The 21,383-nt window shown below is 46.6% G+C and overlaps 1 protein-coding gene across 2 annotated transcripts in view; it reads left to right on the forward strand.

Annotated features, from left to right (window-relative positions):
• The first annotated feature begins 5,745 nt into the window (after positions 1-5,745).
• LOC145342968 (E3 ubiquitin-protein ligase RNF38) overlaps positions 5,746-21,383 on the forward strand; it is a 217,407-nt gene continuing 201,769 nt past the window's right edge. For both annotated transcript variants that reach the window (XM_080188635.1, XM_080188636.1), the window contains exon 1: positions 5,746-6,227. In XM_080188635.1, the coding sequence (XP_080044761.1) occupies positions 5,768-6,227 (460 nt within the window). In that variant the 5' untranslated portion in view covers positions 5,746-5,767. The remainder of the gene's footprint in view (positions 6,228-21,383) is intronic.

Here is a 21,383-nt window from a genome sequence, read left to right on the forward strand (position 1 = left end):
GACAAGGAAATTAAGGGCTATGGGGAGAAAGTGGGAAAGTGGAACTGATCCACTTCAGATCAGCCATGATCTTATTGAATGGCGGGGCAGGCCCGAAGGGCTAGATGGCCTACTCCTGCTCCTATTTCTTATGTTCTTATGTTGAGCATCTATGAACATAAATCTGTTGCTTCCTACCTAACAGCTAGCTTTCCTATGAGCTACGTCTGATAGAATATGGTCTGAATGTTGATAGTCAACTTCCTGTGCAATTATAAGATGGCACTGTTATTAGGTGTTTGATCATCATTTCAGTTCATTACTGTGGCAGTTTTAATATTAAATTTAATAGAGCTTTAGTTTAAAGTTGGGCCCAGCTTCCAAAGTTGATATTGCACCCTTAAATCCTTTAGAAATAATGCCCATAAACTGCTGTAAAATTACTAATCAAAAACAAAACCATAATAAGCACTGATAGATTATTGTATTTTATGAACAGGGACACAATATGACTAAATACATAGTGATTAATATGGTTATACATAGTTATATTGTTCCTTTTTAATACATCAAAATGGCTAAACTTTCCTAGGATTTAATTATTTTAAGATTGAAAAAACCGTAATGTGAATAAATCATATGCCAACAAAAACAATGAGTTAGCTTTACTGTGGCTGGGGCTGGGGGGAGGGTGGAGAGGTATCGGCCAGGAGCCTGCAGGAACTCCCTGTTCTTTGAATAATGCCAGAGAATCTTTCGTGTGCATTTGAACAGGCGGATACCACCCATCCGTTCTAAGGCCAGCATTACGGAACAGTGGAAGCATTTCCCGCTACTGCAGCGAAATGTCAGCTCACACTATCTGCCCAAACCTGAATTTCAAACTTGGGCACATATTCCTTCACCTAAGAACGACGCAACTAAACTGTCCGTTCATGTGTCTAGTTCTCTAAAAAAGAACGAAACCGCACAGCTAATATTTGCATTCCGTCAATGTGTGACAAAGGTATTCCCAGACATCTGGAGCTGCAGTTCCGCTCCTCGCAATGCTCGTTTCTCCTCCCCAGTTCCAAATGCAAAATTCGGGAAAGATAACTGTAGGGAAAGACACGAGGGGAAAAATCGCGAGATTACTGTGTGAAACTAGGAAAATTGTATTCCACGGGAACCTATCTGGGAAAACGAATCAGCCTCCCTTGGGTTATCTCCGGATAAATCAGTATCTGCTCTCAGTCCTGAACGATAACTATTCTCCCCAAAAAAAACTTCAAAATTGACGGTAATTTTGATCACTGCCCCTTCCAAGATCAGAAGAAGCATATACTGTAAGTGCAAACAGGATTCGTTACTCATGGAAATAACCAGAACTACTCATCTATTAACAAAGCTCTGCGCCTTTTCTTTTGCTAATACTAAACAAAAGATTTCAAACATCAATTCACAAACCATCCCATCAGTCATCTGAACAGCCACAGCCCCCAGCTTTTACTTGTGTTAGTAAATAACAGGCAGCTGCGTTGCTCACTCCTCCTTTTCGTGGAGCCCAGCCCGTCGCAATCGACACCAAACAGTCGATCGAAGCCTTTGGAGCTGATAGGCTAACTGGGGAAAAGAACAAACAGGACAGCAAAAGGCAGCTTCGTCCACCTTCATTTCTTTTAAGGGTGAACAGTAAAATAAACGAGAAAAAACAGCCCAGCAGAGTACAAGTTGTATTTGACGCAGTCAGGGTTGCGAACAGCTATGGGCTGTCGATGTCTCATTTCCTGCTACTGCTCTGGTCCTGGTTTGATGGGTTGAGTCTGCAGCTGAAAAGCTCTTTGATCTCCCTTCACATTCATTCGGAGTGTCGCACCCATTCTGCTAGAGTTACAGTAAGGAGCGGGCAGGCTGACAGGCGACGGGCACTCCACTGGCTAGCTCCATACGCACACACACATAACTACCCAAATACATCATCTGTACCAGCCAAGCCCGAACACCGGGTTTAGAGGAGTTGGTTTATGTCCAGTTACTATTTGGATAAGGATCAGATCATTTCTAATTTAGGTTTGGACAGGGTTAAAGCAGGAACTGGAATGGGTTTGGGTTAAGGATGTATGTGTAGTTGAGTCAGGATCTGGGTTGGAATGTAGTTTGGATCAGGGTCAGAGGTTGACTTGGATGAGAGTGGGATCAAAACTGGTTTTGGTTTGGATCTGTTTTAGATGTAGGTTAAAATGTCGTTTGAATGAGGGTCAGGCGTCCCCTGGAATGGAAGTGGGGTCCAGTCTATTTTGGGGGTAATATGTTTGGGGTTTCTTGTGTTATTCGAGGAGGGGGAGGTGATTGCTGAGAGCCGATGACTCTCAAACGTTTATTTATTCCTCCCCTCCCTCTGGCGAGGAACGCAACCCATGAGAGCGGTTTGAGTCAGCAGCACATGAGGCCGCTGTAAATAACCCGGCCCCCGGTACAAGACACAGACAGAGGGAGAGGAGTCCGGGGGCCACGGACGGGAAGGAGGAAGAGAAACAAAAACAAAACAAGCCAACAGTCTCCCTCCTCCCCCCCCAAAAAAAATACAGGAAGAAAAATACCAGATTACAGAAACTTGTTGGCGTTTTTAAAAAAAATCAGTCGTCGATCAGATCGAAGAGCGATTCTTGGGGACGGAACATAAGAGGGACAGAGACAGGAGCTTACAGCGGACAAAACCCAGCCAGGGCTCCGCTTCTTCCTCTCTGAGGAAGTGAAGTGGCGGCTTTGCTGGGCTGTGACTCGCTGCCTGTGGACAGGGAGAGGGAGAGCGGCCGCTGGGCCATCCCACTCGCTGCCTCCGGCTTATTGTTCCAATCACCGCCGCTTGCTACAAACTATCGAAACTTCGAATCGTTCAGGACACCCGGAGCCCCCCCACCCCCGTCTCTCCCTCTGACCCTATCCCCCCTCCCCTCCTCTGACTCGATCCCTCTCAATTCCTCTGACCCGATCCCCCTCTCCTCCCTTCCCTTCCCCTCCGCCTCTCTCCCCTCCCATCTGCCTCTCTCCCCGCCCCTTCCACCTCTCTCTCCCACTCCTCTGCCTCTCCACTCTCCCCTCCCCCTCCGGCTCTCTCCCCCTCCCCACAATCCCCCTCTCGTCAGCCTCTCTCCCCCCTCCCCTCCACCTCTCTCCCCTTCCCCATCGCCTCTTTCCCCCTCTCTCCACCGCCTTTCCCCCTCTCCCCTATCTTTCCCCCTCTCCCCCTCCTCTCCACCCTTCCCCCCTCCTCGCTGCCTCTATCCCCCCCTCTCCCCCCTCCCCTGCGCCTCTCTCCCCCCTCCCCTGCGCCTCTCTCCCCCCTCCCATCCAGTTCTCTCCCCCCTCCCCGCCACCTTTCCCCCTCTTCCCCCCTCCCCACACCTCTCCGCCCCTCCACCCTCCCCCCTCCCCACACCTCTCCGCCCCTCCACCCTCCCCACACCTCTCCGCCCCTCCACCCTCCCCGCCGCCTCTCCACCTCACCCCCCTCCCCGCCGCCTCTCCACCTCACCCCCCTCCCCGCCGCCTCTCCACCTCACCCCCCTCCCCGCCGCCTCTCCACCTCACCCCCCTCCCCGCCGCCTCTCCACCTCTCCCCCCTCCCCGCCGCCTCTCCACCTCTCCCCCCTCCCCGCCGCCTCTCCACCTCTCCCCCCTCCCCGCCGCCTCTCCACCTCTCCCCCCTCCCCGCCGCCTCTCCACCTCTCCCCCCTCCCCGCCGCCTCTCCACCTCTCCCCCCTCCCCGCCGCCTCTCCACCTCTCCCCCCTCCCCGCCGCCTCTCCACCTCTCCCCCCTCCCCGCCGCCTCTCCACCTCTCCCCCCTCCCCGCCGCCTCTCCACCTCTCCCCCCTCCCCGCCGCCTCTCCACCTCTCCCCCCTCCCCGCCGCCTCTCCACCTCTCCCCCCTCCCCGCCGCCTCTCCACCTCTCCCCCCTCCCCGCCGCCTCTCCACCTCTCCCCCCTCCCCGCCGCCTCTCCACCTCTCCCCCCTCCCCGCCGCCTCTCCACCTCTCCCCCCTCCCCGCCGCCTCTCCAACTCTCCCCCCTCCCCGCCGCCTCTCCAACTCTCCCCCCTCCCCGCCGCCTCTCTCTCCCCCCTCCCCGCCACCTCTCCTCCCCCTCCCTCTGCTCCCTCCTCCTCCCCCTCCTCTCTCCCCCTCCTCTCCCCTCTGCCTCTCCCCTCCCCCCTGCCCCCACTCCGCCCCCCTCCCCTCCACCCCTCCCCTCCACCCCCTTCCCCTCCCCTCCACCCCATTCCCCCCTCCCCTCCCCTCTGCCCCCTCCGCTCCCCTCCCCCCTCTCCGCTCCCCTCCCCCCTCCCCTCCCCGCTCCCCCCTCTCCGCTCCCCCCTCCCCTCCCCTCCCCCCTCTCCTCCCCTCCCCCCTCTCCTCCCCTCCCCCCTCTCCTCCCCTCCCCCCTCTCCGCTCCCCTCCCCCCTCCCCTCCCCGCTCCCCCCTCTCCGCTCCCCCCTCCCCTCCCCTCCCCTCCCCCCTCTCCGCTCCCCTCCCCCTCCGCTCCCCTCTCTCCCCCTCCCCGTCCTCCGCTCCCCTCCCCTCCCCTGCTCCCCTCCCCTCCCCCATCTGCTCCCCTCCCCCACCCTCTACTCCCCTCCCCCACCCTCTACTCCCCTCCCCCGCTCCCCTCCCCCTCTGCCCCCCCTCCCCTCCCCCCCTCTGCCCCCCCTCCCCTCCCCTCCCCCCTCTGCTCCCCCTCCCCTCCCCCCTCTGCCCCCCCCTCCCCTCCCCTCCCCCCTCCCCTCCCCTCCCCCCTCTGCCCCCCCTCCCCTCCCCCCTCTGCCCCCCCTCCCCTCCCCCCTCTGCCCCCCCCCTCCCCTCCCCTCCCCCCTCCCCTCCCCTCCCCCTCCCCTCCCCCCTCCCCTCCCCTCCCCCCTCTGCCCCCCCTCCCCTCCCCTCCCCCTCTCCCCCCCCTCCCCTCCCCTCCCCCCTCTCCCCCCCTCCCCTCCCCTCCCCCCTCTCCCCCCCCCTCTCCCCTCTCTGCCCCCCTCCCCCTCCCTCTGCCCCCCCTCCCCCCCCCTCTGCCCCCCCTCCCCCCTCCCCCCTCTGCCCCCCCTCCCCCCTCCTCTGCCCCCCTCCCCCCTCTGCCCCCCTCCCCCCTCCCCCCTCTGCCCCCCCTCCCCCCTCCCCCCTCTGCCCCCCCTCCCCCCTCTGCCCCCCCTCCCCCCTCCCCCCTCTGCCCCCCCTCCCCCCTCCCCCCTCTGCCCCCCCTCCCCCCTCTGCCCCCCCTCCCCCCTCCCCTGCCCCCCCTCCCCCCTCCCTCCCCTGCCCCCCTCCCCCCTCCCTCCCCCCTCCCCTGCCCCCCCTCCCCCCTCCCTCCCCTGCCCCCCCTCCCCCCTCCCCTGCCCCCCCTCCCCCCTCCCTCCCCTGCCCCCCTGCCCCCCCTCCCCCCTCCCTCCCCTGCCCCCCCTCCCCCCTCCCCTGCCCCCCCTCCCCCCTCCCTCCCCTGCCCCCCTCCCCCCTCCCTCCCCTGCCCCCCCTCCCCCCTCCCTCCCTCCCTCCCCTCACCTCTGCCCCCTCCCCCCCTCTGCCCCTTCCCCCCCTCTGCCCCTCCCCCCCCCTCTGCCCCCTCCCCCCTCTGCCCCTTCCCCCCCTCTGCCCCTCCCCCCCCTCTGCCCCCTCCCCCCCTCTGCCCCCTCCCCCCCTCTGCCCCCTCCCCCCCTCTGCCCCCTCCCCCCCTCTGCCCCCTCCCCCCCTCTGCCCGTCCTCTGCCCCCGCCTCCTCCTCTCTCCGCCTCTTTCCCTCCTTCTTCTCTCTCCCCGGCAGCAGATGCCGATCGCCTCAACTGCTCACTCGGCACAAGAATCCTGTGTGTTCTCGCGGCTGCGGGCCGGAGCGGCGGCGCCTCCGCCCAAGGACAGCGGCGGCAGAGAACACGGTGCCTCCGCCGAGGAGCGGCTGCCGCCCAGCCGCCCAGAGGCGGGAGGAGCTGGAAGAGGCGGCGGCGGCGGAAGGCAGGCGCTGGGCAGCCCGGGCTCCGAGCTCCTTGAGCCGCGGGACAGGGGCGCTGGCAGCGGCGGCAGGTTCCCCCTGGGCGGCCCGCACCCTCCAGCCCAGCCTCCTCGGACACGCTCCAGATCTAGATCAGGACTCGGCGACTCGCCCCAGCCGGGGGCTGGAGGCCTCCAGCTTCAGGAGAGGAGCCAAGCCGCCTGTCAGAGTGACAGCAACAACCCGGTTCTGGGCCACGGGGCTATGGACACAGCGACAGGAGGAGCCCGGGCAGCAGGTAAAGGGCACTGGCTCAGGCTGACTGGGAGGGGAGCTGGGACACCCTGTAACTTGTGGTGCCTTCCCAGAGAGCTGCTGTGCAGCATGCGTGAGATATCCGGATATATAACTTGCTCCCGTGCTTTGAACGCCACGGTCTGTATATTGTTCCAACATAGCCCAGTATTAAAAGTGGATCTGTGGCAGAGATAAACATCTCTATCTCGATCTCCAGGTTTGGCTGCTGTTCAGAATGCAGGCACTTTGGGAAAGCTTTGCTGAAGTGGGGCACTGGAGGGGAGGTGCAGATAAAGAAAGCCTCTCCTTTCTGCATTTAGGAGGGAGAAGTATAGTCCTCTAAAAGGCAGACCTTACTTCTGAAGGGAGGTGCTGCAAGAGCTTCTGAGATATCCACGTCCAAAGCAATAAGAATGACACCTTCAAAATAACAAAACGTCCCATTCTTCACAGGCACATCATGAAACAACCTATTACACCGAGCCATATAAGGAAATTTAAGACTAGATTTCAAAAAAAACTTGGCCAAAGAGTTATTTAAAGGAGGGAAGCAAGATGGAGAGGTGCAAGGTGGAGCTTGGGCTGAGACCACTGGTGGTGATTAAAATCAGGATGCGCTAGAGGCCAGCATTAGAGAAACGCAGATACCTCTGACGGTTATGAGCCTGAAGGAGATCAAAAGTGGGGAAGGGCTAGCGCAGTGAGAATTTGCAAACAAAAATAAGAATTTTAAAATGTTTGATCAGGAGCCAATTTTCTTCAGCGAGTACAGGGGTGATAGGGGACAGGACTTATTACGAGTTAAGACATGGGTTTAAAAGCAGTTAACCACCTAGCTAAAGGAATAAAAAACAGAAAATGCTGGAAATGTCCCACGGTCAGGCAGCATCTGTGGAGAGAGAAATTGAGTTAACATTTCAGGACTTACCATCAGATGTGATTTTCAGAATCTGCAGAACTTTTACTTATTCCTTGGCTAAAGGAGAGAGGTACCTATAGATAAAGAATATTGTAGCACAATTAAAAATATAATTATCTTGTGTTTACTTCAGTCATTAGAAAAACAGAAGTTGATTTGCCTATCGTTCTGTTAATGATAAAGAAACATCACAAAATAGTGTCACACAAATTAATCATGTATTGAACTGTCCACTTATTGTAAGTGTTAAGGGTGTATAGTTTCTAATTACAATAGGTGGTTATGGGTTTTGCTCCTGGTGTACCACTTACAACTTATGAAGTGTTTCCTCATTTCTTGGGTGGACTGCTGGGTGAGACCCATTGTATCTCCAGGAAAAGTAATTAATATCCCGTGCTTATTATGTAGAGTGATACAGAACAGAACAAGTAGTGATCTGGAAGAGATTTGTGGCTTGGTCTACTCTACCACTTTGGCAAGATATGGTTTTACATCGACTTTGTCATGAGAAATAGGTCTTGAAAACCTGCTTTCAGAGATCTTCTCATTGAAGAAAGCAAACTGTCTGCATTTGCTTTTTTTTAAATTTGAACTATCCATAACTTGTTACACCAGGAAACAGAAAATTAGGATTTGGAAGTTACTTGCATAAGATAAAATTGTTTGGAATTTAATAGATTGTTTTACATTATGAAAAAAATCAGAATTCCGTCAATTCTTGGCCAGTATTAATTCTGTAACATTTTGCTCGTTACCAACTGTCCAGAACTGGTGGTTCATGCTGCTTGCATGAATTCAATTATTATGACTTTAGAAAATGTCTTGCCTGTCAGCTCTTCTTCAAGCTTCTGTTCTAAACACATTCCCCTCTTCACGAAAATAATTTACATGTGACAGTTCCCTTTCTCAGTGATTTCTAGTTGATAAGGTTGTTAAGAAGGCATACGGTGTGTTAGCTTCTATTGGTGGAGGGATTGAATTTCGGAGCCGTGAGGTCATGTTACAACTGTACAAAACTCTGATGTGGCCGCACTTGGAGTATTGTGTACAGTTCTGGTCACTGCATTATAAGAAAGATGTGGAGGCATTGGAAAGGGTGCAGAGGAGGATTACCAGGATGTTGCCTGGTATGGTGGGAAGGTCTTATGAGGAAAGGCTGAGGGACTTGAGGTTATTTTCATTAGAGAGAAGAAGGTTACGAGGTGACCTAATTGAGGCATACAAGATAATCAAAGGATTGGATAGGGTGGACAGTGAGAGCCTTTTTCCTCGGATGGTGATGGCTAACACGAGGGGACATAGCTTTAAATTAAGGGGTGGTAGTTATAGGACGGATGTCAGAGGTAGGTTCTTTACTCAGAGGGTAGTAAGGGCGTGGAATGCCCTGCCTGCAGCAGTTGTGGACGCGCCAACTTTAAGGGCGTTCAAATGGTCAGTGGATAGGCATATGGATAAGATTGGAATAGTTTAGGTTAGAGGGTCATTAGATTGGTTCCATTGGTCGGCACAACATCGAAGGCCGAAGGGCCTGTACTGCGCTGTAATGTTCTAGTGGGTGCAGTTACACTATTTTCCTGAAAAAACTGCTCCCAGCCCAGAACTGACTCAATGTGCATTGTTCTGCATTTACTTTGAGAATCCAAACTGAAATCATCTTTTGTATCCTGAAAGGCATCATATGATGACACATGTTAATATAGCATGTCACTACAGTGTACAATGACATATTGTGCTTTAGGTACAACTATATAGCAAGTGTCTTGCTTTACACTCTGGATCAAGATTCGTTGTGGTTTGAGTTGCCTCTCCCATATAATTTGAAATAAACAAGATTGGTTTAACTTGCATTTAATGTGACTCAGTTATCATTAAGTTGCTCACTCTAGATTTCTATGTCAAAAGCAGAACTACTGGTTTTCAAAACAAAAGTTAGTTTGTTTTATAATAAAGGTTGGGCTGGCTTCCCAGAACTTAGTAAGCACAGACTGCTGAGCCATACAAACCAATGGGGTCCCTGATTTAACCTCCAGTATGTCCTAAGTTAATTCCCTCCATTGATGTTATGCTTGACTTTAGGAGTCCTGAATTAAGGATGGGAAAAATTGTCGTGTTTTGTTTTCTGGAACTGCACCCAACAAGAAATCAATGTTTTTGTAAACAGAGAAACTGGGAGATGACTAAAAATGTCGGTTTGACAATGAGTGAGTGTATCTTGTCTTCGTAATGCTTGTTGTCTAACAAATGGGATCATGCTACAGCACAGTGGAGACCTAAAGTCACAATTTACCCATCCAACCACATTGAAAGTGTAATCTTCTCTCAAAAATGTAATTCAGATGCTCTCCTCATTCAATTCTTTTGCACCAAAGTCCCACTTTTCTGTCAAATTATTGGCCAATTCATGCTTTTTAAATGCATACATGACTTTGAATTGGAGCAGGCTATCACCGCAAGAGCTATTAGGGTTTCAATTAATTATTTTTGCCATTTTTTGTTCCTGTCCTGGAGGTGATGAATCATGCTGGGGTATAGCTACAAAGGTGTTGTCCTGAATTCCTTATCCAAACAGTTATACTTTTCACTTTGAACCGAGATTTGCTTGATTGGTTGGCTTTGCAATGTCCAGATTACCAGCAAGAACTTGAATTTGTGTAATGCCTTTTGAGTAAAAAAATGCAGAGATCTTCATAAAAGCATAATCAAATAATAATTGGATGCTGGTTTAAAAAGAAGTATGGGTTGCAGCAAGTGCAGAGTGCCCAAAAGTTTTGTGAGAGGTAGATTTTGCAATGACTGAATATCTATAGAGAGAATTCCAGAGTGTGTAGCATTCCAGTGGTGGGGCAAAGGGAGAGGAGAGGCACAAAAGCTCAGATGCAGACTGATGGAGAGCTACGGAGGTACTGGGATTGTGTTTGTGTGTGTGTGTGTGTGTGAGGGAAGGGTGGAGCTGGGTGTAGTGCTGGAAGAGTTGGGAAAGGGAGAGGTGATGTCTTGAAGGAATTTGAATGCAGGGATGAGAATTTTATATTTGAAGCTTTGCTAGGACTGGGTGTGTGTAGGTCATGAAACATGGATGTGCAGAATCTCGTGCTTGAGTCTGGGCATCATATTTTTAGATAAGCTGAAGTTTGCAAAGCATAGATATAGGACACCATTTGGAGAGAATTAGAATATTACAGTTGTAAGATTGCAGTAAATAAGGACAGGAGTAGGCCATTTAGCTTGACCTGCCAATTAATAAGATCATAGCTTATCTGATGTGGCCTTCACTCCACTTTCCTGCAGGGTAATTGAATATTTTCAAGCTAATTTGGATAGAATTTTGATAGACAAAAGGGTCAAAGCTTACAGAGATGGGGAGACAGACAGGAAAGTGAAGATGAGGCCACAACCAGATCAGCCACGATCTCACTGAATGGCAGGGCAGGCTTGAATGGCTCACTCCTTCTCCTAAGTCATATGTTCCACATTCCTGCTTGTTTCCCATTACCAGTTACTCCCTTGTTGGTCAAATATCTATCTAACTCAGTCCTGAAAATACTTAATGACTGCCTCCACTGTTCTTTGGGGAAGTGAATTCCAAAAATTTATGATCCTCCAGAAAAGAAATGCTTCCTCACCTCATCTTAAAGGGAGACATCTCATTTTGAAACTTTGCCCCCAGTTCCCCCTTGAGGGGAAACATTCTCCCAAGGACATCCATCCTGTCAAGTTCCCTTGCAATCTTGGAACATACAAGATTGGAGAGAATTAGAATATTACAGTTGTAAGATTGCAGTAAATAAGGACAGGAGTAGGCCATTTAGCTTGACCTGCCAATTAATAAGATCATAGCTTATCTGATGTGGCCTTCACTCCACTTTCCTGCAGGGTAATTGAATATTTTCAAGCTAATTTGGATAGAATTTTATTGGAACATACAATAAGATCAACTATCCTCTCATTTTTCAACTGCAATAAGTATAGTCCTCACCTACTCAATCTTTCCTCATAAGATAACCCCTTTCATCCCAGGAATCAGCTCAGTGAGACTTCTCTGAACTGCTTCCAATGCATTTATTTCTGTCCTTAAGAAGACTAAAACTGTACACTTGTACCTCGGATGTGGCCTCATTAATGCCCTATGCAGCTGTAGCAAGACTTTCCTACTTTTGTACTCCATTACCTTTATAATAAAGGTCAACATTCTATTTGCCTTCCTTACTGTTGCTGTACGCTAGAGTTTTGTGATTCGCACATAAGGACACCCAGATCCTTTTGTACCACAGATTTCTGACGGGTCCATTCACTGAAATAATGTTCTGATTTTCTATCCTTCCTGCCAAAGTGGATAAGTTCATATTTTCCCACGTCCCACTCCGTTTGACAAACTTCTGCCCACTTATTAAACTATGTTCCTTTGCAGACACTTTGGCCAGAATTTTCCAGCCATTCTCCCTAATGGAATCTTCCAATCCCACCAATGGCAATCTCCCACCACCAGCTTCCCGGCAATGGCGGCGGGGGGGAAGAGGTTAATAGAATGGGAAGCCCCGTTGACAATGGTGGGATCTTCCTCTCATAATAAATTATAGTATTCCGTTAGCCTTCTTGATTATATGCTGCACCTGCATATTGACCTATTGTGACTCAGACTAGAACACTTAGAACTCTGCAGTAGTTCTCCATTTAACTAATTTTTTTTGTTCTTCCTGCCAAAGTGAACAACTTCACATTTTTCCACATTATATTCCCATCTGCCAGATTTTTGCCCGCTCTCTCAACCTGAGTCTACAAACTCCTTATGTCGTTTTCACAACATACTTTCTACCTATCTCTGTGTGTACCTATCTTTGTGTCATCTGCAAATTTAGCTACTGTGCCTTCGTTCCCCATCATCTGAATCATTGATGTAAATTGTAAAAATTTGAGGCCACAGCACAGACCCTTATGGGACTCCACTCATCAAATCCTGTCAATCATACAACAATCCATTTATGCACGTGCTCTGGAGCTTATGTTGTGATGGAGTGGATATGGAAGTGAAAGTTCAACTCTGGGTCAAACAGGACACAGATTGTGTACAGGGTGGTTTAGTCTGAGACAGTGCAAGGAAGAGGAAGAAATCAATGGCAAGGCTACAGCATTGACATAGGTGAAAGATAGGGAGCTTGGTCTTCCCAATATTTAACTTAAGAAAATTGTGTCTTACCCAAGGCTGCATGTCAGATAAATGTGGAAGTTGACCCCACATTGTAAATGGTGTCACTAAGTGACTGCATGTTTTTGAGGAAAGGACAAGGATTCAAGGATAGATGATTGAGGTATTCCAGCGGTAATGGTGTGGAAATAGGACAGAGATGGTTTGGCTAAGATTTGGAAGTTAACAATGGAGTCAAGGAAGACAGTCCCAGTGATCTGGGTAATTAATGCAAAGATGTTAGGAGACAATTATGTATTTGAGGACTGTAGAGAGATTATAGAGGGGAGAAGTAAATGCAACCACTGTGATGAATCAAGGTATTGGAGGATAAAAGCAAATTACTGCAGATGCTGGAATCTGAAACCAAAAGAGAAAATACTGGAAAATCTCAGCAGGTCTGGTAGCATCTGTGAGAACAGAAAAAAGCTGACGTTTTGAGTCCAGATGACCCTTTGTCAAAGTCCATAAGGTGTTGGAGGATATCATTTGTGGGCCATTTGAGTGTGGCACGTGCAGAAACATATTTGGAGAGATTCAGACGTGGAAGTTGCAGGAATGATGGCTATAGATTATAATGTATTGGATTTATTTAACAATCTTTGACAGAATTTTATTTTGAAAAAGTATGGGGCTTTTCTGTAACTTGCTTTTGTTTTGATGAGGGCCTCATGTATACGTTTTAGTCAGTCTCGAGACTTTTGTATTAGTATTGACTAAAGTACTTTTCTTGGTAAATTGTTGGTAAAATCACAATGTTGTTTACTCTGCTACTGCCTGCTCCTGCATACATCAGATTACTCCTTTGGCAATCTCTTGTGGAATTCAGTATCCAAGTTATTGTCTGAGTGCATCGCCACATTATTGTGTTGTCGGTGTGAACCTTCAAGCAGAATGGAAATGGACAAGTGGACTGTAGAAACAAAGTGACATTATATGTAGATTGAGTCATTTGAGCAGAACAACCATCAGATTTTATCTTTTAATATAAATCATACAGAGAAATATTTTCCTTTTATTTAAGTCTCTGCCCTGGGGTATTAAATAATCAGTTATTCAACAAGACACCACCTATGCTACAGGACTTCAGTAAAGTATGATTCCCTTTAGCTTTACCTTTAAGATGTAAAGAAAGCATAAAATATTAAACTTTTTCAGTTATTTGTTTGTAATACTTCAAATTATTGACTGGTACATGATGTTAGATCTCTCCCCACAGCTCATTCACTATGGGTCACCTTTTATCTTAGTTTTCTTAGATTCACATATATATTTAAAGTGGTCAGCCCCATACCCAATCAAGCATGGAATTTGGATAGGCCAAACCACTACCCAGTTATCCAGGCATGGATTGATCCCAGCCAATATGTAAGGCTCAGGAAGCTGCCTTAGCATCCAGGGTGGCTTTTCCAATCATGAAATACCTTTTTTTTGGTTTGAGACACTTTCTTCCCCCATTCCTTCCATTTCACACCCTGGGATTAGGCAAATGAAATGAAGCTGGAGGGATTTGGGATAGCAGGTGAAGGCCATGCACAGAACTAAATTGTATAATAGGTACTACTGCCTGATCCATTTGCTGCCTACTTTCATCCAGAGACTTTCATTCAGTTTCTTTTTCATCTTTTTCTGAAAGAACTGTTGAGCGTGTCGGTTTTTGATTTAAATTGAGTCAGTGTTTATTGATTTAAAGGGATCATGGGAAAATGGTATGCGCAGTTGCTGTAAGTCCTAACTGAAAGGAAATTGTTTTTACAAACTAACCAGTCATGTACATTATAACAGTGTAAAGAATGTTCTATACTTGAGTATGGGAAATGCTATGCAACTTCTAGGCTAGATAATTTGCTCCAAGTATCAAGATTATTTCTTTTTTCAGTTCTCTGAAATGTTTTGATTGGGCATTCTCAGTCTGATTTCACGTTTAATCTCTGGTGTTACTATTAAACAGAAATCCTCTGTTTAATATGGATGGAAATAAATCTTCATGCAGCTTCTTGTTACTTATATTAAAAATGTATTAACTAATAAAGTAGCAAACTTTTGTTGATTAGAACTGTTTCTAAAAATATTATAATCAAATTAGCCATGATTTTATTAATTGGTAGAGGGGTTTGAGGGGCTGAGTGGCCTACCCCAGTCCCTAATTCCTAGGTTTGTATATTGTTTTCCATCTCAAAAGAGTATCCCGAGTCATTCTGCTACTGCCAATCCCTGACTGCCTACATTGCAATAGTGATTATACTTCAGTTAATAGGCTGTGAAGGATTGTAAGACAGTGTGAGGTCATAAAAAGCATTATACAATAGCTAGTTCTTTCTCTTTTTACTTGGTTACCTCCATGCAAGTTGCTGTTAATCAGGTTAATGGATAATGTTTTTGCATATCTAAACTCCTGAAGTATTTCCAACAGGCACTGTTTCATTTGTTACTTCAACATACATCTACAGGCTAGCCACCAAGATGAGGATGAGGAGCAGTATGGTTTTGTAGTCTGACCCAGTCAATGATGCCAAGTCCAACAATACAAACTCAGATTTAGTGAGGTTTGAGCAGCCTTAGAATTGATGCAACACAATGGGAGGATTAAAAAAGTGAGGAATCTGTAATGAGCTGGTGGGTAAAGAGAATTAACACTAAGCTAGTAGCACTAGGCCACTGCCCAGTTTGTGTTGAGTTGGCTGATTTTGGTCTATGTAGTGGCAGGGTGTGCTACAGTCAGCCCAGTGTTGTCAATAAAAGAAAAATTGGCCAGACTGCCACTTTCTAATAACTCAATAACAGTTTGCATTTATATAGCATCACCAAAACAGTAAATCTAAGGATTTCATGGGAGTGTGATCACACAAAAATTGACACCAAGCTGAAGGAGGAGACATTAGGGCAGGTGACCAAAAAGCTTGGTCAGAGAGGTATGTCTTAAAAGTTCATCTGAAAAGTGTTATAGTGAGGGAAAGATGTTTGAGGAAAGAGTTCCAGTGCTTGGGGCACAGATAATTCAAAGCACAGCTGCTTGTGCTGGGGGAAGGGATTCACAAGTGGCCAGCTTTGGAGGAATGCATAGTTCTCAGTGACTCTTAGAGCCAGAGGAAGTTACAGTTAAGGAGGGATGAGTCCATGCAATGCTGTGCTTCTTTATTGCGCAAACTTGATAGAGAGTTAATTGAAATGGATGGGAGTTCTGAAGATTTTCATTGTTTCACATGCTTCTCCTTCATAAAGTTACTGCTGATGTCAAATGAACAGAGTTGAAATCTGCGTGAGGTCCTGTTATTTACAGATCTGGTGCTGAATCACAAATATCTTTGTGACAAATAAAAACATGCAATCATTATGCAGGAGCCATGTTTAAAATTGTATGGAAGTGCTTAAGTAAATGGCTTAATATGGAGAGAATATGTGCTCTATCCAACTGCTGTTGTTCTAGATTGCTTTACTGTTCTGTGAGTACATATACAGTCGGCTTTTGTCCACACAACTAGTCAGCAAGTGAAGAAAATATGAATACGGTCTTAATCTTTCATCCAGAAATAAACTATATGTATAAAAAAGACAAGTCGCTTGTCTTTCAGATATTCAATTAAAGGGGAAGCAAAGATTTCTTAACTGGATCAATAGATCAGGAAACAAAAGAATAGGCAGTGTGCTTTCTTCAATGAGTGTGGCCAGTGATGAAAGTACATTGTCCAAATTTTAACAAAACTATCTCCAGATTTTGTATGTATGTTGACAATGACAATATTTGTATATGTTTCACAATGATGTGTTAAGATAGGTATGACGATATCCAAAGTTAAGAATCAAGATTCTATGTATACAAAAATTATATATAATTAATTTGTAGAAATGCCATTAAAGTTAAGCTGTCTTTTGGGAATGCGAATGTGAGAGTATTTGCAGAATGCATTGCAGTAAACAGTGTGCTCTCTATTTACCTTCAAAACTACTGGTTAAAAGTGTGTTAGTATGAATGAACATCTAGGGAAGAAAACAAAATATTTAGTGGATTGACCACCTCACTTCCTAATATGCAACATAGTTGTGTGTGATCTTAATGATGCTTAATGTTTATGATAGTTATAATTGTTACATAAAAATAAATATTCCAGGCCTGAAATCTGATGAAAATATGTTGTGATGTTTTGGTGTTTTCAGGCTGGACCAGTATTCTGCGGGTCCCCTGATATTGACTTGCATGCTGTAAACGGAGTGCGGCTCTTGCTTGTATCATCATTAAAGGGTTTTTGGTGACGGATGATTTGCAGAAGACTTTACAAAATGGGCCACATCTGTAGTCCCCATTCTTAAGCTGAACAGGTTGGTCCATTTCTGTGGGAACTATAAACTGACAGTTAATCAGGTTTCCAAACTTAATTGGTACCCCATGTCCTGAATCAAAGACCTGTACGCTAAGTTACAAGGTGGCTAGATGTTCTCAAGTTGGTTATGAGCTGTGCCAATCTTCAGCTTGAATTGGATGAATCTTCCTGAAAATATGGACGATCAACATGCACCAGGGACTACAAGTATACTCACTTACCTTTCAGGGTTTCATCAACGTGAGCCATATTCCAGACAATTTAGAAGAACATACTTTAAGGACTATCCAAAGCGGCAGTTTACTTGGATGGCCTGGTCACGGGCTTCAGAACAAGAGCACTTGGCAAACTTAAAAGAAGTCTTGCAGAGATTCTGAAGAGCTCGAGTATGCTTGAAGAGCGAAAAATGCATCTTTCAAGTGACTGAAGTGACCTGTTTAGACTAATGAGTAAATGGCCAAGGTTTACACCCAGTAGAGGATAAGATGAAGGCCATCAAGGAAGAATCAACTCCATAGAACACCACAGAGTTAAAATTCTTCCTGGGCTTTGTAAATCGTTACAAAAAAATGTATCCCAAATTTGGCTTCCATGTTGGCCCTCTTGCATACCCTACCAAGAAAATACTAAAAGTAGCCCTGGGAAGTGTCACAGGTGGAGGCTTTTGACAAAATTAAAATGACAGCTGCTGTCATCTAACTATTGGCCCATTTTGATCCCAAGAAAGAACTTGTTTTGGCCTGCAACACTTTTCCGTATGGGGTTGGGGTGTACCTTCACATTGCTGGAAATATAGGACAGAAAAGCCCATCAGATATGCACCCAGGACCCTTTTGGATATCAAACAGAGGTATTTTCAGATTGAGAAAGCTGACTTGGCAGTCGTATTTGGTGTGAAAATATTCTATCAATACATCTTTGGCAGATGTATCATTTTAGTTATCATGGTCAGTAACTATGATAAAACATCTGCCATAGACGTATTGACAGTTTTCAAAGATAATAAGGCAATACCCCCCAACCCCCACCCCTCCCCCTTCCCCCAACCACATTGCCTCTGATTGGATACAGTGTTTGGCCTTGTTCCTTGTGGCCTATGAATACCTTCTAGAACACAGCCCTGGAACTTGGATAGTCAGTGCAAACGTGCTGAGTTGCCTTCCACTGTCCACAAGCCGGGCTCCTTTACCAGCATCGGAAGAGGTTGTGTTGACTCTAAGTTCTTTGGAGACTGCTGGTGTCTGGAAGCCAAATTAAGGCCTGGACACAAAAGGATCCAATCTGGTCTAAAATGAGGCATATGAACCTATGTGGTGGATTCTGAACACAACACTCAGAAGAAATGAAATCCTATCTGGCTAAGAACGATGAGCTCAGTAGAGGACGGGACTATTCACTGAGGGTCCCAAGTGCTTGTCTCTCATCCAGGGTGGCGTCCAATACTAACAGAACTATATAATGGCCATAATGGAGTTTTTAAGATGACAACGCTGGAATGGAGCTATGTCTGGTGGCTCACCAGACATTACAGCATTAAAGTGTTGCGACGTATCTCAAGAAAATTGAAACCTCCTGCCTTACATCCACAAGAGTGACTTGGCCATGGTAAAAATGCATGTGGGCTTTGCTGGGTCCTTTAGCATTCATGATAGATGCACACTCCAAGTGGTCGGAGGTGCATCGCATGGGTTCTACAGCCTCTCATGCTATGATCAAGAGCTTACGACAAAGTTTCTGCATTCACAGAATATCAGAAGTCTTGGTTTCTGACAGTGACAACTTTGTGCTTTCCAATGGTTCTCGACACATCTGAACAGCATCTTATCACCCATCATCGTCAAATGGATTGGTGGAACAGATGGTGCTAACTTTAAAAAAAAGGCATGAAAAAGCAACTGGCACAGACTCAGACCTAAGGAATGAGGGACAAAGGATCGTCAGCATGTGATAAAAAAGGCAAATGGAATGTTGACATTTACTGCAAAAGGACTAGAGTATAAAAGTAGAGAAATATTGTTGCAGTTGTATAGGGTGTTGGTGAGATCACCTTTGGAGTATTGTGCCCAGTTTTGGTCTCCTTTAAGGAAGGATTTGGAGGGATTGGAGATAAGTCAGAGGAGGTTTACCAGATTGATTCTGGGGATGAAAGGATTGATGAATGAGGAAAGATTAAACAGTTTTGGCTTATACTCACTGGAGTTTAGAAGGATGAGAGGGGATCTGATTGAGGTATATACAATTCTAAAAGGGATTGGTAGAATAAACATAGATCAAATGTTTCCCCTTATGGGACAATCTGGAACAAAAGGTCACAGATATAGGTTGAGAGGCGGTAGATTTAAAACTGAGATGAGGAGGAACTATTTCTCACAGAGGGTGGTGAATTTGTGGAATTTACTGCCTTGTAGCACACTGGAGTCTGAATCATTAAATGGTTTCAAGGAGGAGATGGCTATATTTCTGATGTAAGAAAGTGGATTAAAGGGACATGGGGAGGATGGATAGGGAGCGGTAGGGAGGTAGATTTGAGACCAGGGAGAGATCAGCCATGATCTGACTGAATGGTGGAGCAGGCTCAAAGGGCTGAATTTGCCTACTTGTGCTCTTAATTCCAATGTTCCTGTGTTCAATAAATCTCCCCTTTGGCTTGGTGGAGTATGAACCCCCTTATTGAGCAAGTGGAGACCTGTCTAATAGGAAATGAGCAGCCCCTTGTTTCAATCCAGACCTATATTGTGCAGGGCTCCATGTATTGACTTGCATTTAGTAAGCTGTGAGTGCACCTCTTTCTTATGCTATCAATGAAGGATTTTTAGTGATGGAAGACTGGCTTTGGCGGAATTATTACACTCTTCCTATCCTTATCCTGTGGCACAGTCATTTCCAGTTCCTCATCCTAAATATTCTCTCTCACAGATGGTAGAGAAACCAGAGATTCCTTTGTTTTTAATCAGCTTTGGAGATGTGGGCATTGCTGATTGCCCTCCCTTTCAGAGAACATTTGAGATATAACCACATTGCTGTGGATCTGGAGTCGCATGTAGGCCAGATTGGGGAAGGATGGCAGATTTTCTTCCCGAAAGGACATTAGTGAACCCAAATTTTTTTATGACATTCAATTAATTGTCATTTGTTTCCAGATTTTTATTTATTGAATTCCATTTTCACCAAATCCATGGTGGGATTTGAACCTGGGTCCCTGGCCCTTGTTCAGAGTCTCTGGATGACTTGTCTAGTGATAATATCACAACCTACCTCCTTTTCAACATCAGAGGTGTTTCATAGCACCTCAATCGAAAGCAGTCTTTCTGTGGGGTGATATCAGTGAATAGGACTCCAGCAGAATGCTGCATTGTGGGAATTGAATGGAAATGGATTTTGTTCTGGCCTCAATACAGATTGCTAAAAAGCAAATTCTGCTGGTTTGCTATTCACCTGCACAAGTGACAGAGGCACAGGGTTAATGCTGAAAATGTGGCATTGCAGCTCTGTTTCCACACTTTGTGTTCTATACCTTCTAGGTCCTGTCACCTTTCCCACTCTTATCCCATCAGGTGAAAACCAAACAGCTGCTGCTCATCACAATCTGACCAAACAAAAATTGCATATTCTAAATAAGAGGCCCAAGGTTTAAAAAGAAAAGAACAGGTAGTCACTGTTTTCTCCCAGTGAGCATCCTGTTGCCTTCCTTTATTTGGAAGGACTATACTGCTGCATTCTTGGGTCCCCTATCATTTGGTGGCCCTGTGTATGTCATTGTAAATCTGTCCGAGCTCATGTGAGGACTGATCTGGCCCAAATAATATAATTGCGGCCAAATGACCTGTTAATACTTGCAGTTAAGGCACACATATAGTAAATGGCCACGAGAGCAAAGTGTCAGAAGGATGCTGGAGCCTGTGAAACTGCACTGGGGTTAAATAGAGAAAAGGAGCACAAGTGTAATTTATGTATTTTATCAACTAACTTTCACATATTATATAGTGTGCGCACAGCTAGCATCCGACTAAATGAGTGTTTGTGGTATATTTGCAACTTGCATGTTCTCCTACATTACATTTCTCAATAGTAATCCTTGTGTGTATACTTAATTCCACAAACTTCCATTTATGAATTGTAAAACTCTTACGTTTGACAGAAAAGAACTTCTTTTAGTTTATAAACTGTACAACAGAATATTTTCACTCTGTTAAAATGCAAAGCTTTATTGCTCACAGCCTGCAATCCTCGCTATGCAGTAACTGAATCACTGTACCTTGAGCTGGACTGGAACAAAGCAATAAAAATCCTTGCTGCTCTCAAGTCTAGGTGGCAGCTCTTCTCTTGCTGCCAGTGGCTTTTCACCCTTAATCCACCTTCATCTGTCCATGTTCTTTCCTCATTATCTTCTTTAACCTCAAATAGTACCTCCACATCTTTGCTGCCCAAACTGCCTCCAAGACATTTTAGTTTCTTGTATTCTGAACCTTGGACTTCAACATTAAGTTTGTCGAAGATTTGAACAGTTAATGTCAGGGAAGATTCTGTAAGCACCTGCCTCACAGCCTCAATAGGATAGAAGGAAAACCTTGCCAGTTGATGGATAATTTTGATTCTTGCCTCCAGTCTTTAATGTCGTCTCTATCAGTGTGTCACTTTTCTATTAATCACCATCACGATCAGTACTTTGAACATTGCTGTTCTGTCTCAGTTTTAAGTTTGCTGTCCTCTCGATAGCTTCTGCCTATATCAACACTG

This window comes from Carcharhinus amblyrhynchos, chromosome 5 (assembly GCF_965287045.1).
Source record: "Carcharhinus amblyrhynchos chromosome 5, sCarAmb.v2.hapA, whole genome shotgun sequence".
NCBI lineage: Eukaryota > Metazoa > Chordata > Chondrichthyes > Carcharhiniformes > Carcharhinidae > Carcharhinus > Carcharhinus amblyrhynchos.